Genomic DNA, 12,181 nt, shown 5'->3' with positions numbered 1-12,181 from the left:
GAAACCTCCTTCAAACGTTTGAATGGCTACTTATAAAATACTTGGTCGAATAGAGGTGTTTATTTTCTCTAAGCGGCAAGCTGCTTTCAAAGCCCCAGATTCTTACATAGGAAATGTTTTGCTAAATGTCCCAGATCTTTTAAAAAGGTGACTAAGGAGTTCAAGATTATTCTTAATTGAGTTCTAGTTCATTACGGAATTGATGATAACGGTACAATAGATCACTTGGCAAGAAAAAGCAGCATATCTAGGCTAAAGAATCGAATTCGGGGTGAACAAATTTCGCCTTGCACAGCAGTACATTGCTATGGTCTTCCTACAACACGATACATATTTTCTTACAGATCGACCTAATAGGGAGAATGTACAAAAGAATCTATTGAAAGCTTTCGCTTTCCGACTAGGTTTTAGCTCAAACGGGCTTTTGTAGAAGAAACTATAAAGATATTGCTGAATAAATGAAACCATAATTTCTTATGTACTAAAATCTATTTACTTCAAATTGGGAAGGATAAACGAGAGTGACAGAAATTGTAAATACTCCATTTCAAAATAAAAATTTACTTATTTGGATGTGGGGAAAAATGACTATCCAAATATCATAAGAAAATATCCGGCATTTCATTCACGATTTTTAACCAAATGCATTAAACGTTTATTAATACCAAACATCTAAGCTCAGGTCCGATAATTTGGATCCTATCTATCAAAGACGATCGAAGAAATCTCAGACGTCTTTGGAGACCAATTTTGGGGAACTATCCACGAACGCTTGTAGCAATGTGGAAAATGAGTAGAGAAGGTGTATTGGTCTCCAATAATTAGTCCGAAGAGAACAAAGTCAACCGATCCATTACATGTACCGTATTGTTTCGAACGGCGTCATACAGAACCGTTTTGTCGCTTGGTCACTAAAGACGTAAACTGGATCCTATACACAACGAATTAAAAATTTCTAAGTTTGGATTTTCGGATACGATCTTTTTAACTGAAATATTTTCAAAGATGGCCGACTTCTTGTTCTATCGGAAGTCGACTGTAACTTTGTTATTTTAAGTGGAACACCCTGTATATTAATACATTTTTGAAATCTACTTAAAATTTTAGTATACTTTTATCTAAAAATATTTTCAAAAAATGCATACTTTTTGAGTTATTAATTTTTTTGTAAAAAATTTGACCATTGCTGACCATTATAAATTATTTTTTTACGAGGATACCCTCAAAAATATGAAAATGATTTTTATTCGGTTGCTTTTAGCAAGATCAGTCCTATTAGAATCTATGTTGAAAAATATTTCATTTTACACAGGGTGTGTATAAAAAGTGTTCAAAGTTTAACTTCATATATATATCAAATTTCTTTATTTTTTTAAATAGAACCACCAGGTTTTTCCTATTTTGATGCATTCAGGAGAAAAAAATAGGGCAACTTCATGTATACTTTTCTATACCTAAACCTTACCGTTATCCAAATATTAAATGTTTTCTGTAAATTTTTAGAGATACGGGTTTAAATTTTATTTTGACCTGTTGATAAAAGCACTAAGAAATAAAATAGTATTTTTCTCTATTTTGTCAAAGTCTGTAAAAAAATCAAATCTTATTCCAACTTTTAGTCGTTTCCGAGATTTTTGAGGTTTTAAATTATTATTGTATTTTTTAACAAGTTTAATTTGTTATGTTTACTTCTAGTAGGCTTTGTAATAAATGACACTTATTTAACTGTCATTTGTCAAGTATTGATACTTTCGAAAATCGTTGAAATGACTCGTTCTCAATTTGATAACGTAGATTATGTAAATTTGCTTTTAATACATGTGACAAAGTTGTTATAAGAACATGTACTTTATTTGCTGCAAGGTGTCAAGATAGACATCGACCAAACTCAAATACTGTTAAAAGAATCCTCAACAATTTGAAGCAAAAGTTAACGGGTCAAAATAAAATTTAGACCACACCTGTATCTCTATTTATTTTTTACCCCTGAATGCATTAAAATAGAAAAAAACCGAGTGATTCTATTTAAAAAAATGAAGAAATTTGATATTTATGAACTTAAACTTTAAACATTTTTAATGAAAAATTTTTCAACATTTCCATATCTTTAAGGGTATCCTCGAAAAAAAATAAATTGGGTCTGCAACGGTCAAATTTTTCACAAAAAAAAAATAATTCAAAAAGTACGCATTTTTCAAAGAAAGTTTTTAGACAAAAGTATTCTAAAATTTAAATATACTTTAAAATAACAAAGTTACAGTCGACTTCCGGTTTACTATAAGTATTTTGCCATATATAGATAGTTTTAACTCGTCGTGGGACACCTTGGATGATAATCTAAAACTCAAAATGGACTCGTTATTTATATATGAATCATCATGAATTGCCGCGAAATCGAGTTTACGTTCTAAAAATGTCCTTCAGTTGTTGGAACCTGGACAAACTGTAGATGCAATTTTCTCAAAAATCTTCCTCAAAATAAGAACCAAAGAACAGAGTTGCACAGATAATAGAAGCAATTTCAAAGTGACACATTTTGGGGTGCAAATATTTACTTGGTATATTTAACTAATTAAAAGGTATTCTGTTTCTAAATTTTAAAGGACGAAGTAAAAGGTAATCTGATACATTTCATTTTTCTTTAATCTTTTTCTCTTTATGTGGAGTTTTTCTTATGGTGCGATACAACGTCGGTATTAGAGCGTTCAAATATTTGAAAAGCCAAGTAAGTTTACACTTAAACAACTGTCTCTTTTTAATCTAAAATCTTTTTATGTTTATAGTGCGCTCAAGGCGCTCTAGTAGATTCTTATGAAACACTTTGTTTTAACAAAAATATTTCCTTCCAGTTTACATACTTTTGTATCATATACAAAATGAGAAAACTAGAGAGAAATGAAGGATTTATATTAAATATTGTATAAAATAAGTGTTCTTCAGTAAGAGAATACTTGTTAGTATGAGAAATCAGAAAGAAGTAGGGATTGAAATACTGGACAGTGTCTGATCTAACAAGATTTAAATACATTTTTCAGTGTTACAACCCTTTTAACTTTTAACCAAATATTAGTTGCCGTATTATAAGATATAAAATTGAATGTCACGTATTTTAGTAACACGGGTTCCATGTGTACGGTCCCAACAAGGACTCACGAAATCCTAATAAATCTTATACTTTTGTATTTTACGTTATCCTTAACGAATAGAGAAATTCGCTAACCAGCAAGCTAACATCATCAGCGACCATCAATATGTCTTTCGTATGCGTAGATCTTCTAGCCTATGTCACCAACATATGGACTGAAGCTATAAAGAAACAGGGAATCCCGAACACTCGTACTTGACATATCGAAAGTTTTTAAAAGGATTTGGCATGTCCTAAATAAATTGGAATCATATAGTTTGTAGTCCTCACTTATCGACTTGGTTAGTAGCTTGCTCAAAGACCGATCCAACTAGGTCGCTATCGATGGACATATTCGTATATTAGAAGGTCAACATCGATATTCCCTAGGGATGCATCTTGTCACCTACCCTCTTTCTCCTGTACATTAACGATCTCCTCGACAAAACTTCAAATGTAGTAGTATACTGGTGTCGTCGTTCAAATCAACTGCCCTAATAAACGCGGCTAACATACAAATCCGTAGGCATCAACAGATCACCACCGACAATACCGATCTTGAAAACATTCTGGAGCAATCTGATTCAGTTCAATGCAGCAAAGTGTCAGACTGCTGTTTTACAAAGAAGGGCTCAGGATTTCGTCCTGTCTGGACATAAAAAATCGCCAATATCGTAAATTCGCTTGTTGAGTGTTGAGGTTGGAAGACAGTTTCGCAAAAAACTATATGCTTGCACATTTGGAGCTCGGCTCTCAAGCACACCTTGAGGATGCTTGAGTCAATACAGAAAAGAGCTATTCGACTTATAAGCGATCCAGAGTTGACGAGAAACTTGGACAGTTTAGATAATCGAGGAAAGGTCTCTGATTTAACTCTGTTTTACCGATACTACTAAGGCATTGCTCTTCCGAGCAGTCCAACATAATCCCACCTTGAGCAGTATTTGCAAGACCGTCTTTGACGAATCTACAACCTAAAGAAGTTCATGATCAATGTCCGCAGGCACTACTCGAGTGCAATAGGGTATACCTTCTTGTATTTGCTTCTTACATAAATAAAAACGAATTGCAGACTGGAGTAACTGTTTATCGTTTTAATAGGAAGCAACCAAAGAGTTTGGAGGTACACATCACCCACAACTAATTCTTACAAATCTACTACTAGATTAAAAAGGCGCGAAATTCTAATAGCGACTGGTCTTTAAACCGGCCATGGTAATCTAAGACGCCATGTCCAGGCTATTAGTATCACGAACGATCCGGAATGGTGCTGGTGCATGTGAGAACAATTCTCACATGTGTTAGGGTCAAACGGAAGCCTTACAATTTGCCCAATGACGTTAAAAGGCTCAAGACAAAGTGCTTGTTTGGTTTTTCCAAAGGCATAAGCATTTGGTAGTTTTAAATGGAGCAGAACGGATCTATCTATCTATACAAACAATATTTACCAGCAGTAATATGAATAGCAGACTTTTTTGAAAATGAAAATTGAAAGATATAAGCTCCAAAACCTAATGGAATAACTGCTTAAAAAATTGTAACAAGAAGGAATTCTTTTTGAGGAATTGGAAGGAAGGAATGCTTTGGTTGTTGAATATTAGAAAGTGAACAGGAATGAATAATTTACAGTTTTAAATCACGCCGCAAGGGATTAGAAAATTATTATGGCAAACATCTATGAGTGGACTTGCATTAGAAATTTTATCCGATAAGTTAGACTCAAGGTAGACTATAAAATTTTCTATTAGACAATCATATAGTCAATTAAACAAAAAATAAATAATTTTTCAAAGGTTAAATAAAACCTGGTAATTGAACATATAGTTTTGTGTAAACAGAATTGAAAATAATCTATAAATACTTATATTGGTGTTTCGAATCGAATGTAATGTTTACTTACCTTATTTTAGTTAAAAAAATTCAGAACTGTTGATCTTTCAGCTAAAATTAAATCAACTTTTACATAAATACTTAGGTTCGAAAATATTTATTGTGAGTCGTTTTTGGAATAATATTCAGTAGGTATATAAAATTGTTTTGTCTATACACAAATTATGCTTCTAAATTTTCTTGATTTTTAGTCTCTTCTGATTTAAAATCAGTTTCTTTTATAATTTTTTAAAGACAGACATATTCATAGAATTTTTGGACGTTTTAATTTTTATCATTAGCGATAATATTTCATTCGTTTTCAGCACGCTTCTTGTCAGTATCTAGTCTTTATTGATTTCCACTTGTTTGTGAATCTCTATTTCTTCTACGTAAGTAGATAGGGAGGCGAGGATCGATATAATGGCCAGAGCATACACATTTATTTCTCTTACCCACTTTCCACTTAGCTACTGGAAATATATAAAATGTCCACTTACTGTTTCTGCCTGTATTTTTGCACTCAACAACTATTATGAATCATTTTTCATTCAGTTTTTATGTGTTTATTTATGTTAAAAGCATGATTTAATGATAATTTCACCACATCGAGCGCTATTATTAATTCAGTTCTCCCTACTATATATTTCTCTCCTTACCTATATACACTACCGGTCAAGAGTTTTTGCCCACCCCAAAATCCATTTATAATATTTTGGTATGATGAACTTTCCCTTTTATATTGTCAAGCGAAGATCGAACCGGTGTCTTAGAAAATAAAAATAATATAATAATAATAATTGTTTGTTTACTTTATACGCATGTTTATGATTGTAATTTAGTTAACCCTGTAACACGTAAGAAAAAACTATCGGTTGAAACTCGGTGCCTTAATCGCAAGTCTTCATGGTATAGTCAACAATAACCGTATAATTGTCGGTACGTACGGAGCTGAATAATATGAAAATTGGACGCAAGTTTTTTTTTTGTTCTAAGAGAAGATGTTTGGGCACAGGTCAAAGGAAGAACGGATGTTAGGTACGTGAAACACAGCGAAGGTAATAGCTTGGTGATGTTTTGGGGAAAGAGCGACTGGAGGTTTGATAAAAATTGAAGGAATTTTGTGGAAAGAAGGCTATAAAAAGTATCAATAGAATATGTAGTACTTTCTGGTCAGCGGCTGATCGACGAAACAATTATCTTCTAGTACGAAAACGATATCAAGTATTCCTCAAAGCTGTGCAAAAAGCATTTGAAAGAATTGGAAAGGAAGAATGTTCTGAAAGTAATCATTTGGTCGCTCGACCTCAACCCGATTGAATTGTGGGACAAATTAGACAAGGAAGTTAGAAAGCAGTGTCATATGTTTTGAAATTGTCACAGATAATGCCAAAAATAATACATACAAAAGGGGATTACATCGATGAATTACAGACTGTAGTTTTATTATTATGTATGTCGTAGGCATTTGGCAGAATCAAGCAGATGAAAGAATGTATCATCGAAATCAGCTGTCTTCCAACTGCCTAACATACATCTTTTTCTTTAACAACGTTATGTTTGGGACGACTTTCACAATACATCTTTCTCGTCAAGTTTGTATATCGAGTGGCATCTACTTTCATAATACATTTTTTTGTTACTATTACTATTTACATACAACTTTTATATTTCAACACCTCGAACGGCTTCTATTTTCATAAATATTTGACTTAACCTAACCTAACGCATCTTTCAGTTTTTGTTCAAACTCATCTCGGTTCACTGAATCACTACCCATTATCTAATCACTTATGATCACGACTCGCAGAAAAAGTGGGTTGAGGCAGAACTAAAAGCGATTTACGATGAAAAGAAAACGCGACAGACTTTCTCTTATCATAGCTGTCAACCGAATGACTGCTAGTTATCGATAATTTTCTCATCCGCCGGCATTCTGTCAACTCCCTGAGCAGTCGGCAGACTGCCGGCTTACGATAGATCGTCCTTCAAATTGCCGGCGGTCTACCGACTGCCTGGACGAAGCCAGGCAGTTGGAAGACAGGTGATTTCGATGATACATTCTTCCATCTGCCGGCAGTCTGCAGAATGCCAGATTCTGCCAACTGCCTACGACATATATATGTTCTTTAAAATATGAATATCAAAATCAGTCGTATTGTTTTTGTTTGTTAAGTATCACGCAAACTGTAGGGTGGGCAAGAACTTTTGACCGGCAGTATATGTTCAATTCAAATTAGCAATCGAGATTCCTTTTTTGTTGCAATGGGATTTCCAATTATGTTTTTCACTTTATGAAATTATTCATTCTTTCACGAGAGATGGTGAATTACATGAGAAAAGGTTCTTTCTAATATGCGCGATCGTGCACTTTTTTGGAGTATAATTATTCTAATAACCATTCTATAAAGCTTACAAAATGATATTTTCAACACGATTCTCATATTTTTGCTTATATATTTCCCATTATTCAGACAAAATAAAATGAAGCGTTGATTGAGCGAATCTTCGCGATCAAAGAAAACAATCAGGAATTCGATTTAGAACAAAATAACTCGATTTATTTTCATATAAAATGTGTTTAACGTCTTGCTTGAAACAAAAATATTTTCTTTGCGTTGGATAGATGAATCTGTAAATACGTGGGTGCCAAGAAAGTTCAAGGATGGAAGGAAGAGTTTGGTAAATATTTTCGAAAATATGAAAATTGACAAGTATAGAGAAAATCTAATTCCACCATCGAAATGAAAATATCTATATGTTGATTTCATCCGAATCGACGATTTATTTCAAAATATTTTTTATTTCAAAATATCTCAAAAACAAATATAAAAAAATATCAATTTAGTTCTATATTTTGCTTCCGATTTAGCCCGTCTTCAGTTCAATCATTTAACCAGTTTTTTCCGTTTCTGTTCTATATTTCCGTATTCCATTTTCTTCTGGGTCTGTCCCTTCTCTTCTTTCTGTTTATCTCCTTCTCCCATATCACACTTGAACTGTTGTATCTTCATCATTCTCGCTATTCAAACCGTCTTAAGTGTTATTTCTATTACACTCAACGTTTAATTCACGGCTAATTGTGCAATTATCTAGTCTCGTCGCCTACACTATTTTTCATACATTTTGATTTTCTGCTTTAATCTGTTGATTAGCATTCAGGATTCGCAACTTTTTAAATAAAAAATGTGGAATCTGTCCATTTTTATAAAAAATCACTATTACGAGGAGAGTTCCGGAAGTACCTGGCCCTACAAAGACAACACACAAATTTTGGAAAAAATATATTTATTTTTCAACGTAATGTCCTTTTAGCTTCATACACTTTTCCCAGCGATGTTCAATAAGTTCGATATCATTCTGATAATCACATCTTCATCGATGGTAAATAATCCGAGAGACTAAATCTGACGAATAGGGTACATGATGTAGCAGTTCGAATTGTAACTCATTATTTTTGGACATTGCCATAACGCTCAAACATTGCAATAATACTCGCCGTTGATATCTTTTCTTTTTTCAAAATAGGCAATAAAGATTATATCACGCGTATCCCAAAAAACCGACGCCATGACTTTGCCTGCAGTTGGAACGGTCTCCTTACTTAGAGCTGGTTCTTCCTTTTCAGTTCACTGTTGTGATTGTTCTTTTGTTTCGGGTGTGAAGTGATGGGTTCACGTTTCATCTATAGTTATGAAACGGCTTTATTTCTGCGAAACATTGCCAAACACTCAATGGAAACATCTTCACGATGCTGGCTTTGTTCCAATGTGAGCAAACGGGTCACCCATTTTGCGCACAGCGTTCTCATGTCCAAATTTTCAGTTAATATGCGATGTACCACACTTTTGCTAATGCCTAGTTTGTCTGCTAGCTCGCGCACCTTCAGTCGACGATCATCCAGTATCGCTTTGTGAATTTTTTCAACATTTCTGGAGTCGTCATCTCATTTGGTCGACCACTGCGATGATGGTCTTCGCCACGTTTAAACTCTGTTACCCAATATTTAACTGTTGATAATCAATTTTTTCCGTGCTTACAACGTTCACTAGTGACTGCCAAACAAATACTAAACAACGTGGCGTCTTTAAACTTGAAACATATGCTATATAGATTCTAATGCAGTGGTATTTTTCGATCAACTACTCTAGATCATGCCAGATACTTCTGAGACCACCCTCGTATCTTGTAGCGTGTGTTACACTCAGACTGACAATGTCGAAAAGACAGTTATTTGTATTTTTGTTGTATAAAAAGAATAAGCATCATATTTAATATTATACACAATTATAAAGAATACATCAAGAAAAACACGAACTGATTAAATATACAGAGTGGAGTCATGAAGAACTTTACATACTTCTACCATATGTAAGAACCCTCAGGGAGGATATCATGTGGCTACTAAAAAGTATCAACTACTCTTCATACTTACCACTACACCGACACTCACAATTACACTGTCTGACGTTTGTAAACTGTGTGTTCAGTATGAATATTATAAACGGTTCCAACAGTTCCAACTTAACTCTTCTTCTTTATTAATGTGAAATTGACTATAATGTTCACAAAGCTATTCAAATACAAAGGTTGTTACTTATTGGAAACTGGTTAGTGATTTGCGTTAAAAATGAGCGACTGGTTAAAAGATCAATTGTTACAAATTAATATCAACGTTGCTGCAATTCAAATAATATGCAACATCCTAATAGGACAAAAACCATTTATTTGTGAATATGCACAAAGATTTAAAGTGTACGTTATTAACATAATGACAACTCGTACTATTGTGAATAAATTGAATTAATATTGGGGCAAATAAAATGATTTGATTTTTAAAATTTTTTGTGAAGCATAACACTACGATCATGAATTCCACAGTTCAATCCCGAAATTGCAGGACTGGCTTTGGAAAAATCAATTTACGGATTCGTATTGAATATTGCACCCAATATGGTATTTTTTCCAAAAAATACAATAAGTAATTTTCAATCTCCATAAATAACCAATAAAAACTACATATGCGACAGAGTTGTCGCACTTTTATTCAATCTTTAGAGAACGATATAGACTTACCAAACATAGAACAATCATCATGACGTATCACATAAGGTGTTAATTTACATAATAACATATGTTTTCTCTTATTTTGAAGCTCTTATAGAAGAAGGATATCATAGTACGAATCCTTATCACAATTCCATTCACGCGACTGATGTAACTCAAGCAATGCATTGTTTTTTACAGGAAGAACGGGTAAGTTGATTAGATCATTCGCACATAGACCAACTTTCGTATACTCGTATGTGTAAAATGCCATTCACAATTTCGAAGTAATAGAATAAAACTTAAAGCGCGGTTATGTACATTTGGATGGTAGTAGATCTTCAAATACGTTGGTACGTACGAGGGTTGTCCCAAAAGTTTCCAACCTAACAAAGAAACAAGACATTTTTTCCAGAATCATCTTCCTTGCCATTGAAAGGTTAGGAAACAGGAAAACGTCGTTATTTGCTCGATACCCATTTTTTTCCATTTTCAGAAAAATATTCTGAGATAATTATAGAAAAAACAGAAACCAATAGAAAACTAAATAGTTGGAATATATTTAAACTGATGACGGACACATAACGAGAATAACACCACAAAACCTAATAAGAAAAGTGACAGAAGCGAAAAGATAAAAAAAAGAAAAAAGGAAAACTTCGCTACAACACAAGAAGGGGAAATAAAAAGGAAAACAATACAGCAATTAATGAAAGGCTTAAAGAGTTCTAGAGAAGAAGAAAAATATTCACAACCACTCACTTATATGATGGTCAAGCGTCCAAAATGGCTGAAATTCTAGTAAAATTTCTCAACGCAAATATATCGTAAGGTCGGAAACATTTTAAACAACCCTCGTAATTTTTTTGGAGTATACATGTTTTTTGTTGGTTGATAATTTAATGTCTACCAAGCTACGTTATTGACCTTTAGGCTATTTCAGTTTCACATGCCGCTACTGCGTACTAATCACAACCCTCTGTGAGTGAGGGAGAACTCAATTCAAATTTATTTTTTCTTGACTATAGTAATTTGTGTAATAATATCTTGACTCGAGACCCAAATATTATAGTATAATTCTTATTTATTTAAACAGTTTTAAATTACAAAACGGTGGAGTGAATTTATACACACTAAACTATTCACCAACACTTAATCTATTTAAATCCACCGTTCGGTTCACATTTTACTATCCTAAATTACTAACTCCTCGTCTCCTTTCTGCTAGAGACTTGTTTTATATACCACCATCACTTTCTAGAATTTTCGATTTCGTAGAAAGTTGCCGTAATCAAACTTTCTTAGAAAGTCTATAGAAAAAATTACAACATAATGTTACATTATGTGACAAAAATGTGAAGTCAACAGTAAAGAAATAGAAAAAGTACCCAGCTCATCCGCCAATCTTTAACCTTGATTAAGATATTAAAACAGGACCGGCTTTTAGGTTTATATCAGTGGCGAGGTCGTGACAGTTCTATAGGAAATAAAATACTGTAAATCAACTTGTTTTTTTTATAGATAAGACGTCACGTGACACCTTTAGAAATTATGGCATCACTGATTGGTGCGGTTGCTCATGACTTAGATCATCCTGGTGTTAATCAGCATTTCCTCATTTCCACTTCGAACCATCTTGCCATTTTGTATCAAGTAAGTATGAGTTTGTAGAATTGTAATACCAAATCATACCGATGTGGCAAACATTCATTTTAAACTAAAATTCAGCTACTTTCTACTAAAATTAAGAAATGAAATACTAGGGATATTCGAGTTGTGAATAATTTCAGGAGAAGACGTGACCAACCCGACTTATCTATTCGGAAACACGCTGTTGCTTTAAACGTTGATAGATCATAATTATTTCGAATTCTACCCAAAGATTTGGGGCTGCATCCTTACAAAATTCAGTGGGTACAATGATTGAAGCCTTGGAATACTTGATGGAATCTTGAGTTCGTAAACCAGTTGCTTGAGCTCATTTTCATCTTAATGGACACATCAACAAGCAAAATTGCTGCTATTGGAATGCAACCACTCCAAAACACAAATATCAAAAATCCCTACATTCGCCTACAGTGGCCATATGGGTTACGTTGTCAGCGCAAGGAATTACAGGCCCCTACTTTTTTGAAGATGAAA

The 12,181-nt window shown here is 33.5% G+C and overlaps 1 protein-coding gene across 3 annotated transcripts in view; it reads left to right on the top strand.

Annotated features, from left to right (window-relative positions):
- The window catches only part of LOC130444827 (uncharacterized), a 315,730-nt gene that overhangs the window by 270,245 nt on the left and 33,304 nt on the right, over nucleotides 1-12,181 (top strand). For all 3 annotated transcript variants that reach the window (XM_056780092.1, XM_056780094.1, XM_056780093.1), the window contains 2 exons: nucleotides 10,149-10,249; nucleotides 11,561-11,692. In XM_056780092.1, coding sequence (XP_056636070.1) covers nucleotides 10,149-10,249; nucleotides 11,561-11,692 — 233 coding nt within the window. The remainder of the gene's footprint in view (nucleotides 1-10,148; nucleotides 10,250-11,560; nucleotides 11,693-12,181) is intronic.

This window comes from Diorhabda sublineata, chromosome 6, assembly GCF_026230105.1.
Source record: "Diorhabda sublineata isolate icDioSubl1.1 chromosome 6, icDioSubl1.1, whole genome shotgun sequence".
NCBI classification, from domain to species: domain Eukaryota; kingdom Metazoa; phylum Arthropoda; class Insecta; order Coleoptera; family Chrysomelidae; genus Diorhabda; species Diorhabda sublineata.
The sequence above is the reverse complement of the archived record's forward strand: the minus strand, read 5'-3'. Positions and strand labels throughout refer to the sequence as shown.